General features: G+C 46.2%; 1 protein-coding gene across 2 annotated transcripts in view; it reads right to left on the reverse strand.

Annotated features, from left to right (window-relative positions):
* AARS2 (alanyl-tRNA synthetase 2, mitochondrial) overlaps positions 1-19,833 on the reverse strand; it is a 74,264-nt gene that overhangs the window by 34,962 nt on the left and 19,469 nt on the right. Inside the window, exons 4-12 of one of the 2 annotated variants that reach the window (XM_030195759.1) lie at positions 14,424-14,615; positions 13,398-13,542; positions 10,979-11,124; positions 10,173-10,281; positions 9,790-9,828; positions 8,740-8,851; positions 4,962-5,089; positions 1,878-2,022; positions 981-1,150 (exon numbers count right to left, since the gene is read on the reverse strand). In XM_030195759.1, the coding sequence (XP_030051619.1) occupies positions 981-1,150; positions 1,878-2,022; positions 4,962-5,089; positions 8,740-8,851; positions 9,790-9,828; positions 10,173-10,281; positions 10,979-11,124; positions 13,398-13,542; positions 14,424-14,615 (1,186 nt within the window). Of the gene's footprint in view, positions 1-980; positions 1,151-1,877; positions 2,026-4,961; positions 5,090-8,739; positions 8,852-9,789; positions 9,829-10,172; positions 10,282-10,978; positions 11,125-13,397; positions 13,543-14,423; positions 14,616-19,833 lie in introns of both variants that reach the window. The other variant, XM_030195758.1, reaches the window with a different exon arrangement.

Raw genomic sequence — 19,833 nt, forward strand, 5'->3', positions numbered from 1 at the left:
CCTCTGTAGCCTTTCATGAGGTACCTTGTCAAACGCCTTTTGAAAATCCAGATACTCAATATCAACCGGCTCCCCTTTGTCTCTCCCCACTCCCGCCAGTCTAGCATCTCTTTCCCCACACCCAGCTCTGCCTGCTTGCTCTTAATTTTTTACCTGTTCCTGAATTCTTCGGTGCGGCAGTCTTATTCACAAGCTGCCTCCGGCATGCACCATGCCTTTCCTATATGACCTATCCCACTCCTTCTGATGCAACTTCCTGTTGCCAGAAGGGCCGGATGGGTCAGAGGGGAAAGGCACAGTGCATGCCGGAGGTAGCCTGTGAGTAAGGCTGCTGATGGCACTGCAACACCGAAGACTTCAGGAATAGGTGAGAGAATGACAGCAAGCCAACAGAGCTGAGTGTGGGAAGAAAGACGCTGGACCACGCAGGGTGGGGGGGAATGGAAGGAAGGAATAGCCACCGAGGGGGGGGGGGGGGGGGGGCTTGGAGGCCTCAGAGTGAAAGTGGGCGGGGCTGGTTGTGGGAAGAAAGATGCCAGACCATGTTGGGGGGGGGGGGGTGGGAAGAAGGGGGAGAAGAATAGCCATGGGGGGGCCTGGGCCCCTCCTTTGGACACTGGAGACGCTGGAAAGGGAAGAAGATGCTGCATGGGAGAGGAAAGACAAGAGAAGCTAGAAGGGTAAGTGAGACCCTGGGAGGGGAAGGAGACGCTGCATGAGGAAGAGAGATACTGCATGGGAAAAAAGAGAAGCAGCATGGGGACTTTTCAGCTCTTTATTCTTCCTTAAATATAACATTTTGAAAGTACTGCCTGAGAACCCAGAAAATCCAGACTGATCCAATCCCCGAGCAGTCTGGATTTTTGGACTTCTACTGTACATTGCTTAGCTGAAGCAGTGGACGAAAGAAGAGGAGAGACATCAGCGTCAGCTGCTGCCTAGAATAGATATCAGGGTCATGTATCAAGTGAGGGGCTCACCTGTTGGCCAGTTTGGATGAAATAGCCCTTATCATGGCACTGTCCACCCTCCTCTGTGTAGAAGTTAGTCTGGTCCAGGATAACACCACAGCGCTGCCCTTCAGGGACCTCTGACTGTAGCGACTGGTCTTTATATAGCATTAGGATGGTGGCCTGGCAAGGACTGAAGACTGGTGGTAAATAAAACACACACGCTTTAAAAAAAAAAAAAAAACCACTTTTTTTTCCTGTCCCTCTCGCTATTCACCTGCTTTCCCTTTCTTCAGGGTGGCAGAAGGGGATGATCCAACCCCAGAGTGACCCAAGTTCCATTTTAGCCTGGCCCCATTCTCTGACTTGACATGAACTGGGTCGATCCAACCTCACCACCTGGGCAGAATCTTTAGGTCTAAGTATCATAGGAAACACAGTTTAGAGGGCTACATTTCAACCAGGACTAATGCCCTTCTGAACTACATAGGTTTAAAATAAGTATTGGACAAATTCCTAGAAGAACCATTTATGTCATTATTAAGACAGACATGGGGGCAAGCCACTACTTACCCCTGGGATTGGTAGCATGGAAGCTTTGGGATTCTGCCAGGTATTTGTGACCTGTATTGGCCACAGAAACAAGATGGACCTATGGTCTGGCTCAGTAGAGCTGTTCTTATGTGTTTTTTTTTTTTTTTTGGGGGGGGGGGGGGGTGCTTTAATTACATAACACTGGTATGAAATTGTTCCTTTAAACATCAGTTCTCTCCTTTCCCAGTTTCACCCTGTTCCCCCCATCCCTTCCTGCCCATGTTTATTCTTGAATATATCCCAGACCTAGATTCCTACCGAAAAGCAGTAAATCACCGTAACTATACAGTAAATCTGTTTTACCCCCAACAGCGCCACCAGCAGCCTTCTCACCATATCTGCCATCTGCTCCCAGGGTGTAGGCATATTTTGGAGAATCATCAGTGGTGGGAACGGTTCTTCTCTGCAGCTCAGCCAGGGAGTGAACATCCAGAAGCAAACCTTTGTCTGCATCTAACCCCTGCCGATTCTCAGCTTGCTGCTACACACACATCAGAAGGGCAATATGAGAGCAAGTTTCTCTTACTAAAAGCATTTTGTTCACTCAGTGCAAACACACTCATATTACCGACATCACACATCGCCAGGAGTCTCCTTCACATGCACAGCAAAACCATCTTCCTTAGTCCTGACACTGACCTCATACACCAGATAGCGTCTCTCACATTTCTAAGCGCAAGAACAAATTAACAGGCGGAAGCCCCGCGCTGTTCCAAACAGCGCTCTAAAATCAGCACTGGAACAGCGCGGGGCTATACTCCCCTATGATCTGAGATAATAGCATGCAAATTTAAGCAAGTTATTATCTCTAATCATGGAGTAAAAGAGCAGGAGGATTGTGTCTGAATCCTCCCACATTGTTTAACAGGTCCAGGCTATCAAAAGCCCGGACCTGTCAAAACAGGGGCTCCTTCCAACTCTGCAAGGCCCTGGTGGCCAGAGTCCCCCCCCCCAAGCCCCAACACCTCTCCTCCCCAGTGGATCTCCAGCCCCTCTAACCCCCCCTCACACCCAAAAAATAATGCCCTGGTGGCCCGCAACCCAACCCCCCCCCCCCCCCCCCCGGTGGTATAGCACTCCCCTCTCCCCCCCATACCTTTACGATGGAGGAGGGAGTAGCACACTCCCTCCTCTTCAGTGCTGCCTTCAAAACTCCCTTAAATGGTAGAGAAGCCCTGCCCAGCACATCCTAGGATCCACTCGGCAGGGCTGGGTGCCACCATTTTGAAGGTGGCACTGAAGAGGAGGGAGTGTGCTACTCCCTCTTGCACCACAAAAGTACGAGTGGGGGGGGGGGGGGGGGGGGGGGGAAGGCCGCTAGACCAGCAGGTGGGGGTGGGGCTTGCGGCCCACTGGGACACCAGGGCCTATTTTTTGGGTATGGAGGGTTGGGGAGGCATTTGGGTTCTGGTCCTTTTGGGGGGGGATGGGGGAGCCTGCTAGCATGAAAATGCATGCTGGAGCACTGGGGAGGAATAGGTAATGCCCTGTTTAGAATGCATTTGCGTGCTCATTGCTTTCAGAGCCAGTGAGCGCATTGTTGCACAAGCTCGTCAGCCAGTGGCTTAGCCACAGGTGGGCCTGGGCCCACCCACTTAGGGCTCAGGCCCACCCAACAGTAGCACATATTTAGTGGTAGCTGGTGGGGATCCCAAGCTCTGCCAGCTGAAGGCTTTCCTCTGATGGTAACGAAAACGTTATTCTCCACGATACCGGTACCTGCGCATGGTGGAAAGAAGCATTTTCCTGCCAGCTGAGATTTTTTTTTGGTGGTGGGGGTGGGGGAGAACACTTGGTGCCCCACCTAGTTCTTGCCTAGGCCCACCCAAAATCTGTTTTCTGGCTACGCCCCTGTCGTCGGCTCTGATCATCGGGCAGAAGCGAACACAGGCGCTAGTAAGGTGCTATTGGCCTCTAACGCCTGCATTTGCTTCTGATCATCAGTCCATAAGTGACTTAGCAGAACTTCCTCAAAATGACACCCTGTGTGGCGTTGTATAAAAACAGTTGCAAAACACAATTCCCATAGAACAATTAAATATGATGCGTCACATAACACTTCAAAATGAACTCCATCCAATATAAGAAATGTGCTGATGTGTTTTCAGTGGGATTATCACAGACGCGTTGGTCTTAAAAACATCCCAAGGCAACTAATCATCGCACATTATTCAACTTTTTCTTTTGTGCCATAACCTACTACTTATTATAAAATACGTTAAAATCACTTAACTTGAGTCAATTTGAATGGGTCCCAACAGGGACCATGTTTCGCAAACTTGCCGTTTCAAGGAACCCAACTTAGATATTCCAAAACGACTGCAGGCAACCCTAATACTTCTCTTACTAACTGAAAATAAATGCCAGGGAGTTCATTTTGAAGCAATATGTGAAACATAATATTTAATTGTTGTTACATAAGTATTGCCATACTGGGAAAGACCAAAGGTCCATCAAGCCCAGCATCTTGTTTCCAACAGTGGCCAATCCAGGTCACAAATACCCGGCAAGATCCCCAAAATTTACAAAACATTTTATACTGCTTATCCCAGAAATAGTGGATTTTCCCCAAGTCCATTTAATAACGGTCTATGGACTTTTCCTTTAGAAAGCTGTCCAAACCTTTTTAAAACTCTGCTAAGCTAACCGCCTTTACCACATTCTCTGGCAACGAATTCCAGAGTTTAATTACAGGTTGAGTGAAGAAAAATTTTCTCTGATTCGTTTTAAATTTACTACATTGTAGCTTCTTCGCATGCCCCCTAGTCCTAGTATTTCTGGAAAGCGTGAACAGACGCTTCACATCTAGCCGTTCAACTCCACTCATTATTTTACAGACCTCTATCATATCTCCCCTCAGCCGCCTTTTCGCCAAGCTGAAGAGCCCTAGCCGCTTTAGCCTGTCCTCACAGGGAAGTCGTCCCATCCCCTTTATCATTTTCATCGCCCCTCTCTGCACCTTTTCTAATTCCACTATATCTTTTTTGAGATACGGCGACCAGAATTGTTCTATGGGAATTGTGTTTTGCAAGTGATTTGGTATTTTCTCATACATTATACACTGCTCCTATTGTTAAGCGTTGTATGTCTGTATTATTTAGATTGTAAGCTCTTTTGAGCAGGGACTGTCTCTCTATGTCAGGTGTTCAGCGCTGCGTGCGTCTGGTAGCGCTATACAAATGCTAACAGTAATAATAATAATATAAAACAGTGATTGAAACTTGCTTTGAGACATAGACATAGTCATTTATTTTGCCGTCAACGTGTCATATATTGCCCAAGGTCCTTGAAAGTGGCAGATTTTAGCCACTTAACTCAAAAATGAAATTTTCAATCTGGTTTCAGACACTACAAGGCAGTCTCACTCAGACCCTTACATGGACTCCCTAATGCGCAGCCTCTCTCCCACTAACTTGCCTGAGCCTCCTCCTCTGCTAACTGATCCAGCGCTGCTGAATTGAGTCCTACGCTCTTCTCTTCCAGCATCAGGCTGATCAAATCCAAGGGGAAGCCCAGGTTTCTGTGCAAAGACCATGCCACATCCACTATAGCATACAAAAAAAAAAGAAAAAAGATATGAAAAACCGTATGCATTAGAGCCACCCCCCACATCAACTCAAGAAACACCAACATCACTGTGCCAGGAAGAATTCAGGTTTAACAACTGTCCAGTTTCCAGCTGTACTGTACCTTACTGCACTAAACCTTTCTTATCCTCCTGCCCTTGGGGTACTAATCCTCTCCAATGCCCCCAAGGCACTGGAGTTTCTCCATTCTACCACCTCCTCTACTATCTTGTGCAGTTATCCTTCTCCTCCAACCTCCATCCCCTAGATCGGTGATGGCGAACCTACGGAACGCGTGCCAGAGAGGGCATGCAGAGCCCTCTCCCTTGGCACGCACACCAGACGCTGGTCCGCTCCGCCCACTCTCCCTCCCTCCCTTCGACCGAGTACCAGGCTGGCCTCCCTCCCTCCCACCAAGCACCACGCCGCTTGCCCTCGCTCCCTCCCTCTTCCAAACAAACATCAGCCCGCCCGTCCTTCCTCCGTCCCTCCCAGCACCATGGCCCCCCATCTCCTCCTCCTCTGCAATTGAAAAAACGTACCGGGTTAAGGCAGCGTCGGCAGCGGCAACGAAAAGCGTAGTCTTCACTCGGCGCGCTTCCCTTCTGTCTCGCTCTCAATCTCTGTTTATATGTGCCATGGCTGGTGTAAGGGGGTGTGGCTATCATAGGGGTGGAGTCATATGTGGTGACCCCGCCCATAATGAGTACCGGCACTTCGCGATAAATAATTAGATTTTGGGTTGCTGTTTGGGCACTCGGTCTCTGAAAGGTTTGCCATCACTGCCCTAGATAGATAACCCTCCTCTCCCAATGGTTTATTAGAGGTTTACTATACCACCTTTAGTGTTACCACAACAAAGCTGCTGACAGACTAAAAAGACAGGGAAAGGAACGCCACTATCAGTCAGGAAAAAAACAAACACATACACTAAATACAAAAAAAACAGTCAATGTATTACGGAGACAAAACGAACCATGTAGCAGAACCTGAACTTTTTAAGTCCAACCACAAACCCTAAGTCATTGAAAAGAATGATGAAATAGATGGGCCTTAATCCAGTTTTGAACTTCACATAAGAAAGTTCAGATCTTAGTCCTGGGGGGAAAGGAGTTCCACAGTTTGGGAGCCAAGAAAAAGAATGCAGCATCTCACGTTAAATGACTTAAATCGTTTTACGTGTGTAGATGTGTCGCGAGGCGCTTAGATGGCGACTCTGGCTTTGAAGAACTAAGGCCGGTGCCGGGCAGTCTTGTACAGTCTGTGTCCCGTATATGGCAAGCCAGTTTAGGATGGGCTAGAGAAGGGCTTTGTCAGCAACTTCAGTACCTGGAACATGAGGGACAGTGTCAGACAAACTTGTAAAGTCTGTGTCCAACAAATGACAACATGTAATTGGATAGGCTGGAGTGGGCTTTGATGGCAACTCCAGTAGTTTAATTTAATTTTTAATTTTGTCATTTGTATTCCACTTAACCATAAAGTCCCCACTTAGTTGGAACGTAAGGACAAGTTCCACAGTCGATGTCCCATAAATGCCAAAGAAAGACCATAATCAAGTATTTTATATCACATTCGTTGTTGGTTGGTTTAATCATGAATTGATAATGAGTCTGTTGGGCAGACCAGATGGACAGTTCAGGTCTTTATCTGCCATCATTTACTGTTACAAAGTCTAAGTGGGCGCAGGATACGGGGGGGAGAGGGAGAAAAAAATATATATATTCAGTAGAGAAACAGATGTCGTGCAGGACAATTAGGAGTAACACTTGTGACCAGATATGCAAGAGAATCTGTATCCAATGCCCTGTGGGCTAAAGTGAGAATCTTGAATCGAAAACGAAAACTTACTGGAAGCCAATGTAGTCAATAAAGAAGAGGGGAAGTACAATCACATTTTTGAGCACGACAAAACCTAATTGCTGGACCTGCTTGTAAATGAGAAAAAGATATATTCAGAAACTAAGAGTGATGTACCCAAGGGAACCAACACCAATTTCTGCCATGACAACTGTAATAAAAAGGATTTTAGAGATTGCTTTTCAACTCTATCTGCCTTGACTAACAAGTGCTCTTGGGGTCTGTATTTTTGATTAGAAGTAATTCTGTTTAAAAATGATTGTTTAACTTTGATTCTGTGAAAATAAGTTGGAATGCAGAAGATAAGACACAGCTCTAATTAATTTGGTATGTGAAGAGGAGGATGGTGCTTGTTTTCGAAGTTCAGAATGGCCACCTGGACCATGGAAACATGTGACCACATTCCCACAGTATGGCTTGTTTACCTATTCTCAAGCATTCTGTAATTTTCCTTGGCTCTGAAAAATAAGCTTTAGCTTAATAACAAGGGGGGCTTGTTGCAGCAGAGCTTTGAGGCTCATCTGTGGGTGGACGCATCGTGTAGAAAAGACTTGTTCCTGGTCATAAGACTTCGGGCTTTAGCTGCAACGGGCCTCCCAGCTGATGAGATAAGGGCCTGATATTCCTGACCAGTGATGTTGTATGCATAATATGTATATATCTGTCTTATAGCTTTTTTTAGTTAGATGATTTAATCATTGTATATTAGCTTGGCAGAAGTTAAAAAGGGGTTGGACGGTTTCCTAAAGGACAAGTCAAGTCCATAGACCGCTACTAAATGGAATTGGGAAAAATCCACAATTTCGGGAATAACTTGTATAAAATGTTTGTACGTTTGGGTAGCTTGCCAGGTGCCCTTGACCTGGATTGGCCGCTGTTGGGGACAGGATGCTGGGCTCGATGGACCTTTGGTCTTTTCCCAGTATGGCATTACTTATGTAATCATTGTAGATTTTAGCACCTCTAATAAAGGTCTCATTTACCTAATACGAATCCAAAAGAATCCACAGTAATTATTGAGTAGTCTGTGTCAGTGAGACAGGCTGTAAATTCATAGCAGTACAGCTAACACAATGTACATCTTTCACTGTCAGATTTCATTTTGTGGCCTGGCAGCAGACAGGTCAATGAGAACAATACCCTGCTGAGTTACAGCCCAGCTACCTGGAGATTCTCTTTAGTAATCATTTTCCATCTATCCCAGCAATACTTCTCTGACCAGGAGTGAACAAACCGCATGTGTCTCTGGCAACCAGCTGCAGGGCACTGGATTCAGCTACTAGGGGGCACTGCCATTTGACAGCCAAACCACTGGATTCACCCATGAGAACCACAGGGGAAAAAAAAAGAATGTATATAGGTCTTCTCCCCCATTTGTACTCCTTCCTCTCTACAGCCTTATCACCGAGTTCCCTTTAGCCAAAAACCAAAAAGCATGGCCATCTCCTAAACCCAGTACATGTGTGTCCTCCGTCTGGCCAATAAGGGATGGTACTTCCGTGGCTGGGACTCTCCACCATCTCCCCTTTACAGCAGTCTTGGCTGGGCCCAGGAAATGAACCTGGGTTTCCCCACACCAACCTGCCACTGAGACATCGGAACCACTTAAAACTATGGGAATTTCTGCGACATGGAATGGATGTCCACCTGCTGTTTTCTCTCTCTGTTGAGTCAGGCTAGTCCTTCCACAGCTAAATTGAGGGCTGAGGAGGCCTTCCCTCAATCTCGCATGCTTGCTGCCACTGACTGGATGCTGTGCACAGCCTCACCTGGGAACTCCCGAGCATGTGGTGCCTGCTGCAATGTGCGGTCAATGATTCGGCGTCCATGCTGCAACGACGACAGGAAGGCAGTCTCATTCTCATTAATGATGTCCATAATCTGCATAGAACAAGCACAGTCAAATCACTGCAGAAGGAATGTCCGAGGACCCCTTATCTCTCACACACTTCACTTCCTGGTGTGCAGGAGTCTTAATGTAGGAAAACCATACCAGACAAGAGTCAACACCACCACAACGGAATGTGAGAAGTGGAACCACCAACGAGCGTGCAGTGTAATAGGAAAAATACTCTATGTTATATTTCACCATAGAAGTCCACTGCCACCGGCTTCTCCACATCCTTCTTACTCTCTCTTGATGCTAGATGCTTCTTCGCGCAATCTTCCCCATTGCTATATACCTGCATCCCTTCCCCACAGCCATCTCTTCCTGTCTCCCTGATTCCCTTGTCACCATCATTTATTTATTTATTGCATTTGTATCCCACATTTTCCCACCTATTTGCAGGCTCAATGTGGCTTACATAGTTTTGTTATGACAGTGTCATATGCATTTTATCTCTCAGGTCAACATGTTTCTCCCTTATCTCTGATCCCCTCATGGCCCATGTTTCCCACCCCAGTCACTGTCTCTCTGCCTGTCTCATGTGTGTTCGGTTAGTTTCTTCATCTTTCTGCCTTCCTTCTCACTGAATTGAAGCCTGAACCCTCGTACACATTGTGTTCATTCTCCTCTTCTCCCCGCAAGCACATGCACTGTGCTCAGTATCTGCTGCCCTCCCCCCCAACACCTCCGATCCCTTTCACTGAACCACAGGAAGCACTCAGCTTCAAACTGTCATACTCACCAAAGACCTGCACCGAGGGCAACTTAACTCATTGCAAACATTTATGTATGAAATGAAGTCTTCAGAAAAAGTCAGGGTTACAGGCAGATATGCCCATCAGCTGCAGGGGGAGGGGTGAGGCCCTCCCAGTTACAGCTGATCCTGTCTACCACCTGTCTAGCAGAAGATCCCAGCATGACCATGGCTCACCCTGTCTGTATTCTGCTTCAGTTCCGGGTAGGCAGGTCCCTGTGAAAACAGTGACAGACAGTGAAGATTTTTGCAAGCCACTCCACCACATACAACCTCTTCCTACACCATATCATTCAGTTCTCATCAGGACATCAGTATGCACAGCTCCTTTCCATTCAGCTCTCCTTAGGGGCCACCACACTCATCCTCTCTCTTTATTCCCGCACCAGGGAACATTATACGTAGATCTGCCAAGAAACAGCAAGAGCTACAGAGATTGGTATATCCGTTACAGTTCCCTCAGCCGTTTGGCACGGTCACTGCAATTTGCAACAGGAACCCCCCCCAGGCATAAGGAGGGAGAGGAGTAGCTGGGCGGCCACCACACTACAGACTCTTACCAGAATTTCAGCCACAGTGGGGACAAGGTTGGCCAGAAACCCTGGAGGTGCCTGCAGGACTTCGGTGGCAAACCTGACTGCCCTGCGCAGAATACGACGCAGCACCAGTCTGTAATAAATCAAATGAGAAAAGCAATGTCAATTGTCCATCACCCTCAGGAGCAGCTCAGCTAACGCACTATACACTAGAGGAGGGGTGGAGAGGTAGCTATGCAGATCACACAACACCTGGGACAGGGAGCCAGAGAGCTGCACGGGGGCGAATCTGTCCATCATGTCACATGCTCTGATCTCCTACCCAGTTTACAGTGCGCGCTCACAAAAGAAAAAGGGTAAAGCGACTACCATATTTTCACGTATAATACCAAGCACCTGTGAATAACCTGCCAGGAAACACTGGTTTTGTAGATAGATAGCCTGCATCTTTGTATATCTCGCAATTCCAATAAATTCCAGTGTTTTGATTGTATAATATAAACTCTGAACATCTGGTTAGTTAAGGTGTTCTTCGCCATTATTTTGTATGTAAAATCATGTACTGCCCGCACTCCTGCATGCTCTGCACCTCTTGCAGTAAAATGTAAAACTGTGTATTCCCCATGGAGTACATAAGCAAAAATACGGTAAACCACTCTTCAAGCCAAAGGAAATAAAATAAAAGATTACCTTCCATGACACTGCTAAAGCCAGCGCTAGATCGCCCTCCTCGATGTGACCACTAGATCTTCCAAGAACATCCCCACTCAACCATAATGCAAGATTATCATTAATCTCACTGTTATAACAGATCCAGACCACATACTTACTCCGATCCAGACATGCCTGGATAGACGCCATCAGCAATGCACACAGCCAGGGTGCGCACATGATCTGCCACAACTCGATATGCCATGTCCAAGTGTCCTGTGTCCGTCTTCCCCAGCAGACCTCGGTACGGGGGGGCCCCAGAGCCCTGCCGCAGGGGTGGAGTGAGAAGAGAAGGTATCAATGAAGAAAAGCATGACTACACAACATTGTTATGCTGCAGGTTCTCATTTCTATAGCGTTACTAAAAACTCAATGTGCCGCACACATACACAGAAGAGACTGTCCCCAACTCCATGGTGGCTGCATTCAGAGGAAGACATACAAGCACTGGGAATAAAGACTTCTGCCTGATAGGGACAGCAGACTTTTGAACCCTAGATTCCTGCAATAATACTTGTGTCCTGACCTGCAAAACATACAAAGCAAAAGGCAGGACGTACAGCAGGATTAAAGATAAAAGCAGAGAGAATATGAGAGTTGGTATACCTATAGACTTCTAATTTATTTTCCTTTTTTGTCCACCAGACCAGTCCAGAGCTCATGCGTCATGCCTGCCAGCCAATAGATGGACAGATCTGTGAGCTGTACCCTTCAAGAGACACCGTGCAGCACCAGCTCTCTAGTATTCTGGAGACCTGATCACCCAGCGAGCCTTGTTGAAGGGAGGATCCAGGATTCTAGTACCCGTCTTCCTCCATCCCGCTCTCCCCCTTTTTCTGTTTAAGAAAAAAAAAAAAGACTTCCCCCCCCCCCCCTGTCTGCAGCATTTGATTGTGTGCTTTAGGTCAGAGTGGCAGCGTGGTACAGTGGTGGGAGAGAACTTCTTCAGACAAGTGTTGTCTTGCATCCCCGTGGGAAAGTGCCAGGCCAGCAGCGAGACAGCTCCAAGATCTCAAGAGATTAAGGGCAGCTCAGAGGTAAGAGTTTTCCCCACCTTTCCCTCTCCTCCCACCTACAGCTTTGTTTGTGCCAGAAGCAGCAAAGGAAAGGGCTGCCGAGTCGTTGTTTTTGGCTGGTTGTAGAATCAAAGAGACTTTAGGGCGGGCATGGTTAGTCACGGATGCTGCTCGCTGGCCACCATAGGTTGACCAAGTGTAAAAAGTGCTATTCCTGTTGAAGTTGCTGCAACAATTCGGGACAATGTAGTGTTCAACAGGGTGTGGTGGGGGGGGGGGGGGGGGGGGGGAAGGTGGGCTTAGATCATTCCACTCAGTGTTCTCTACTGGCAACCTCAAAGACTGAGTCACAGGAGAGGCGGGTGTTAGAGGAGGCAGCTGCTTCTTCAAGGCTTGCGTGGCCTAACACAGGAGAGATTGCCACCTTGTCTCTTTAGCAGCTGGTGACTATAGAGTCTGTTTCACATTCTGGCCTGGGCCTGAAGAAAGCTCCGGAATCTCCCTGAGAGGGATCGGGGGCAGGTCAGATATTTTTCCCGGAGTTTGAATTCCTGCTACATAAGGCCTTTTTATCAAAGCCAAGTTCAAGGAGCCAAAGTCGCTCTGGATGTCAGGAAGCAACCTACGCATACAAGGGCATCCTCATAGGTGAAGAGACCCCATTTGGAGAATCAAGCGGACTGAGGTGCAGTCTGACATTTAATTTGGCGTTAAGAGAGTTATTTTGTTTAGAGTGTGGTTAACGAATGATCTTCAGTGGCAAACCCTTTGGAGGAAGGCGATGACACAACAGTCTATCTCTTCTGGAGGAAAAAGCTGGCAAAGATTTCTCAGGCCCTGGAAATGCTGAGTATTTCAGAGCTCCAGCCGCAAGGAGTCAGGGACTGTAGAAGACCTTATTTTGGGAGGGATCTTAAGTCCACTAAAGACTTCTCGGCACACCAGGTGATTCAAGCCATCATCTCTGCAGAGTGGAAGGCTCCAAAGGCCGGCCTCATGCTGAGCAGGACCGTGGACAGGCCTTTACCCCTTACCTCAGTGGATAAAGAGAAAATGAAGCTGCTGAAGATGCTTTGGTCACAGCAGTCTTTAAGACAAAAACTATTCTGTTAGAAAGTGATACGCACAACAAAAAGGCTTTCAGCTCTTCCTTAAATCTGAAATTATGCCCTTCTCCGTAGTGGAAGCATATTTCAAAAAACCAACCCTAAACATGAAAATGATGAGCAACAAACAGAATCCAAGTGGACCGGCATAGTGGAAGGGAACGGCACGAACTGTATTTGTCATGAACATTAAAGAAGTCAGTTTACCAAATATGCTTGCCAGTGAAGTCAGACCTGCGATGTGCTCTAGAAGTGCTATAGAAAAGAAAGTAGTAAGAACAGGATTAACTCAGCCTCTCCTCTTGACAGGGGTCTGCCCTAAGCATGGGGTTCAGCACAGCACTCAAGAGTCATGGCTCAAGCGTGATGAGAAATGGAAGGAATTCTCACATGGGTGGCTCTGGGCCAGCACATACCTGCTGGATGGAAGTCAGGATGGGGCTGAACAGGTCTGTGTCATAGTTGGACCGTTTGCCTTCCAAGACTGTCAGCAGTCTCTCTAAGCCCATTCCTGTGTCCACATGATGCTGGGGAAGAGGAAGCAGACTCCCATTCCTTTCTCTGATTCCACATGTAACAGGGAGAGAAGACAGAGTCAGCCTGCTGTCCCAAATGCCCTCACATAGGAATACTTCAGAAATACTCGGTGCCTTCTTACAGAAACATGCTCAATATCACAGCATTACCTGTTACCCTGCATAAAGGCAAGATTCCACCCCCCCCCCCCCCCCAATCCCTGGAAGATCACTATTAAAAAGCAGAATGATATGCCTCTATAGGCATGTTGGTGGAAGCCCACTTATGGTCGTTGTGCTCCAGTATTATAGGAAAACCTATTAGGGTGGGGGGGGGGGGGAGAATAGGGGGGTGGTGGCTTGGGGACTATTGTAGTTCTTATAGAAGGGGAGAGCTTCTCCTACGTTTGGTTGATCTGTTTAGTATTATGTACTAGAATGGTTCTGGGGAGGGAGGGGGGGGAGAATTATCTGTGTAATTGTTATATTATTAAATACATATCAAAGGGAGGTTGGGGGCGGGAGATTATAATGCAAAATCTTTTGATGACAGGATGTAAATTATCTTATTCAGTTATATTATCTGCATATTTGTGCAATGCATGACTGATCATGTTATTTTTCTTCAGTCATCAATAAAAAAAATGTTTATATATAAACATGAAAAGAGATGGGTTGTGTGTGTGTGTGGGGGGGGGGGGGGGGGGAGGAATAGAGAAGTGGGGTGGGAGTAAACGATAAAATGTATTGTCCTTTTGGCTGTATTTCTTCATGATCAACCTGTTTGCATTTATATGATGGTTTGCATATTGTTTGTTCTTCTTGTTGCATTGGACAATAAAGATATTTCAAAATAAAAGTTCTATGATCAAGGAAAAAAAACCCCCAGAACGATAGAGTTCCAGATCTCTCCCATCCCACAGTCACCTGTTATACTGCATGAAGACAAGATTCCAAACCTCCACCACATCTGGGCAGTCCTGGTTTACTAGTGCAGATGCATTTCGCCCACCCACATGATCAAAGTGGATCTCTGTGCAGGGACCGCAGGGGCCTGTCTCGCCCATCTCCCAGAAGTTCTCTTTCATACCGAATGGCAGCAGGTGGCCAGCAGGCACCCTGTAAGAGAGAGCAGTGTCCTGGTTACTGTCTGATCCTTCTGCTGATTCTTCAGGTATCTGGGATGTGTCACTGGGTCTCGGCGTGTAAAGGAGAAATGAGGACTTACTTGATCATTTTCCTTCCATTAGTCCCCCCTTTTCACTATTCCAGGACTTGTGGAAAAGTTATATCCATCAATCAGCAGGTACAGATAGAAAACACAGAACTGAGCTGAGACATACCTGTAGCAAGATCATCCAGCTCTTCCATATTTACGTAGACAAGCAGTATGGAAAAATTCAGGAGAAAACTCAACTTAAAGAACGTATCATGTTCAAGATATGCTCTCTAGTTCATAAAATCATCCACGGAAATGCCCCAGCCTACATGTCAGATCTGGTAGACCTGCCGCCCAGGAACGCTATAAGATCATCTCGAACATTCCTTAATCTGCACTTCCCCAGCTGTAAAGGCCTAAAATACTACTACTACTACTTAACATTTCTAGAGCGCTACTAGGGTTACGCAGCGCTGTAGAATTTAACAAAGAGAGACAGTCCCTGCTCAAAGAGCTTACAATCTAATAGACAAGTGAACGGTCGGTCCGATAGGGGCAGTCAAATTGGGGCAGTCTGGATTCACTGAACGGTAAGGGTTAGGTGCCGAATGCAGCATTGAAGAGGTGGGCTTTAAGCAAAGACTTGAAGACGGGCAGGGAGGGGGCTTGGCGTAAGGGCTCAGGAAGGTTGTTCCAAGCATACAAACTAACGCATGCGTCTAATTTCTCTTACCTGAGTACACAGCTGTGGAACGCACTGCCGCACAGCTTAAAAACTACTTATGAACTAACTAACTTTCGCAAATCCCTGAAGACTCACCTATTCAACAAGGCATACCAACAAGACCAGCAACTACAAATGTAATACATCACAACCTCACCTATTACCAACAATGTTCTTGTGTATATCTATCTGTTTGAATTTCGATCACGCTATTTTCTATGACATCTCCACCTTACCTACTATCAGTAATATCTATTATAATTACCTGTTTAAATTTCCATTACGCCACTTTTTATGTAACACTGTTATCTCTTAATCTACTATCAACGACACATTGTAAGCCACATTGAGCCTGCAAAGAGGTGGGAAAATGTGGGATAGAAATGCAATAAATAAATAAATAAACTTAATAACCCTTTAGTGTCCAATGTTCCCGTAATAAGTCATATGGGAACAGACTGATGGGAACATTGGACACTAAACAAACACCTAAACAACAACTGTAATAGAAAGAGGAAAACTTGTGAAGCACTCAGTCCTCTGAAAGCTTGCACTCCCAATGGGCGGCACACAATACACATATTTCCTTGCACTGCCTAACCTTCAGAACCACGGGCAAGCTCCTGGAAAAGTGGGAAGGACTAATGTTAAGAAAATTATCAGGCAAGTCCTAATTTCTCCTTCCATTATGTCACTTCCTACTATTCCCCTGGCATTTTGCCACCTGCACAACCAAAGCTCAAAAAACAGTCCCAGAGCGAGCTGCAACATCCACCCGATAATGGAGGCTTCTGCTTATGATGTGCCCATTCGCTTCGTAAAACGGAAAGGGGTTGCTTCCTCGCAAGTAGGTAAGCCAATGCAATCGTCTCCTTAAGCCACCTCACAATTGTGGACTTGGGACACCGTCAGGCTCCTTTTCTGTTTGTCAAAAAGGACATAAAGTCTGTCCGATCTATGCTACTAATTGGGTTTCTGTCAGGTACTTGTGACCTGGATAGGCTACTGCTGGAATGACAGCTCAGGGCTGATGTTCCATATGGGCTGATTCATTTATCTGCTTTTCTTCCCCTCAATCGGACTCCCAGATGATGATTTTAAGTGCTGCTGGCACCCCGAGTCATGGATGCATGTAAGAGGTCGGAGACTGCTAAATAGCATGCTCACCCAATGCGAAAAATGTTTTGAGGAGACTCAGAGCTCCTGAAAGCAGGGTGAACAAGACGGCGGTGGGAGAGTCGGAGATGGAGACTGATTTTGGCTCAGATACTGATGGCGCAAGTGAAGATGTAAGAGCACACGACATCCATAAATGGATGTCAGAATTGAAATCAGACTTAAGGGGGGAAGCATATGAGAGAAGGAAAGATGGAAACATGTGAATGGAGTAAGAAGGAGTGTTGTAAATCATATTTTGTATAATGATACGGTTTCTATGATGTTCAGCTTTTAATTGAAAATAATAAAATAAACACGGAAAACAGAATTGAAATCAGACTAAGCTGTTACGCCAAGATCTGAAGGACATTTTAGATAACATTAAAAAAGAAATTAGTGCAATGACCACCAAGCAGGAGGAATTCAAAGGGAGGCTCGGACAATGCAAGGAACACGTGGAAGGAATCCAGACCTTTTATGAATCGCAGTGTCGACACTAAAGCATTTTGGGAACATGTAGAGGTTCTTGAGAACAGGTCTAAGAAAAACAAATTGCACTTCCGAGTGGTTCCAGAGGAATCAGCATACTAAGGCGGTGCGGGATATTATTTGGCATGTTTTACAAACGGGAGATTCTACAGAGGCAGAGCCTGCAGTGATCAAGCTAGATAGGGCACATCAAGTGCTGGACCCTAAAAGAGATACCATAGTAACATAGTAGATGACGGCAGAAAAAGACCTGCACGGTCCATCCAGTCTGCCCAACAAGATAAACTCATATGTGCTACTTCTTGTGTATACCTTACCTTGATTTGTATCTGCCATTTTCAGGACCCAGACCGTAGAAGTCTTGCCCAGAACAAGCCCCACCACCCAAACACCAGCCCCGCCTCCCAATCTCGGCTAAGCTTCTGAGGATCCCTTCCTTCTGCACAGGATTCCTTTATGTTTATCCCACGCATGCTTGAATTCCGCTACCGTTTTCCTCTCCACCACCTCCCACGGGAGGGCATTCCAAGTATCTACCACTCTCCGTGAAAAAATACTTCCTGACATTTTTCTTGAGATAAACCTAGAGATATTGTTGTTTGTCTGCACAACTTCCAGCTAAGGGAAAAAAACCCCTGCAGTGGAAGTCTTTGAGAACTGAGATATTCCAGGAAATTTTTGCTTTAACATTTTTCACAGGTGCAAATAATTTGTAGTTACCATGTTTCCACGTACCGTTGATATTAAATATAAGTGGGGCTTCCCATTTGGATTACAATTTACGGCAAACGGGGTGATGAAGAGAACCCTAACCCCTGATGACACGTGGAGGGGCTTTACAACAGCTGAACGTGGCTAATCTTCCACAGGATGTGACTACAGCATTGCTAAAGAAGAGCAATCAGTCAGCTACGATATGGCATAGAACAAAGAGCAGCAAACGGCCTCCTGGCACTGCTTGGAAACCACGAATACTACTACTACTACTTATCATTTCTAAAGCGCTACTAGACGTACCGCAGGAGACACCAGCTCGGCACCCTGAGCAACAGGGCAGTTAAGATTGAGGGTTTATCCTTTCTTAGGCATGAGGAAGGACCTGCACACACCGTGCATGCAGACTCGGTGACCTGGTCGGGAGTTGGCCACAGTGCTTTACTTTGTTAGCCAAGTTCAGGGTCTCTTGCTCCATCCACATTACCTTGTATTTCAATTTGATTGGGAATTGCACCATTACTGTTTGCTGAAGTTGAAACGATAACTCTCTTGGGGTGAACGTATATAAAAATAAAGAGGTCTTAACAGCCCTGGAGTTAATGTTTACTTCCTCACTACACACACACACACACCCCCACCCCCATATGAAAAAAATGGAAAGGGAAGGAGGGGTGGGAGTAGAGAGGAGGGGCAGGGCTAGGTCTTGGTATGTTGGGGCTATTTATGTGAAACATAATAGACATATCTGTTTGAATCATTGTTTTGGAAAAGTTTTCAATATTAGCTCATATGTTTACATTGATTGTGCCAATGTGAAGGGCTTAAACTGAGATTAATGCTAGGGATAGTTTTTCTTCAGGAAATCCACTTGAGGAAAAGCTCATAGGGATTATCCCCTAAGTGCATAAGTACTGCCATACTGGGAAAGACCAAAGGCCCATCAAGCCCAGCAACCTGTTTCCAACAGTGGCCAATCCAGGTCACAAATACCTGGCAGGATCCCAAAAATGTACAAAACATTTTATACTGCTTATCCCAGAAATAGTGGATTTTTCCCCAAGTCCTTTTAATAACGGTCTATGGACTTTTCCTTTAGGAAGCCGTCCAAACCTTTTTAAAACTCCACTAAGCTAACCGCCTTTACCACATTCTTTGGCAATGAATTTCAAAGTTTAATTACACGCTGAGTGAAGAAAGATTTTCTCCGATTCGTTTTAAATTTACTACATTGTAGCTCCTATTTCCATGACTGGGATTTTGTCAGTCATTAAAGATCTCCCCTTGGCAATATCCTCCAAGTTTAGATGGTTCCACCAACAGTTTCTACAAGACATTTGGTAGGGGTACTTACTAGCTGGGGTATTAAATGCTTTAAAGAGTGGACAGAACCTCCCACCCGCTATGAATACAGTGAGGCATATTTTCAAAGCACTTAGTCTTCCAAAGTTCTATGGAACTTTGGAAGGCTAAGTGCTTTGAAAATATGCCTCAGTGGGAATCACTATTCCCACTGAGGCATATTTTCAAAGCACTTAGCTAGTGTTAGGCGGGGAGAGTCTGATAGGCACGGACGGGGAGAGGGATCTTGGGGTGATAATATCTGAGGACCTGAAGGCGACGAAACAGTGCGACAAGGCGGTGGCCATAGCTAGAAGATTGCTAGGCTGTATAGAGAGAGGAGTGACCAGCAGAAGAAAGGAGGTGTTGATGCCCCTGTATAAGACGTTGGTGAGGCCCCACCTGGAGTATTGTGTTCAGTTTTGGAGGCCGTACCTTGCGAAGGATGTTAAAAAAAATGGAAGCGGTGCAAAGAAAAGCTACGAGGATGGTATGGGATTTGTGTTCCAAGACGTATAAAGAGAGACTTGTGGACCTGAACATGTACACCCTGGAGGAAAGGAGGAACAGGGGTGATATGATACAGACGTTCAAATATTTGAAAGGTATTAATCCGCAAACTAATCTTTTCCGGAGATGGGAAGGCGGTAGAACGAGAGGACATGAAATGAGATTGAAGGGGGGCAGACTCAGGAAAGATGTCAGGAAGTATTTTTTCACAGAGAGGGTGGTGGACGCTTGGAATGCCCTCC

Source organism: Microcaecilia unicolor, chromosome 3, assembly GCF_901765095.1.
Source record: "Microcaecilia unicolor chromosome 3, aMicUni1.1, whole genome shotgun sequence".
In the NCBI taxonomy this organism is placed as follows: Eukaryota; Metazoa; Chordata; class Amphibia; order Gymnophiona; family Siphonopidae; genus Microcaecilia; species Microcaecilia unicolor.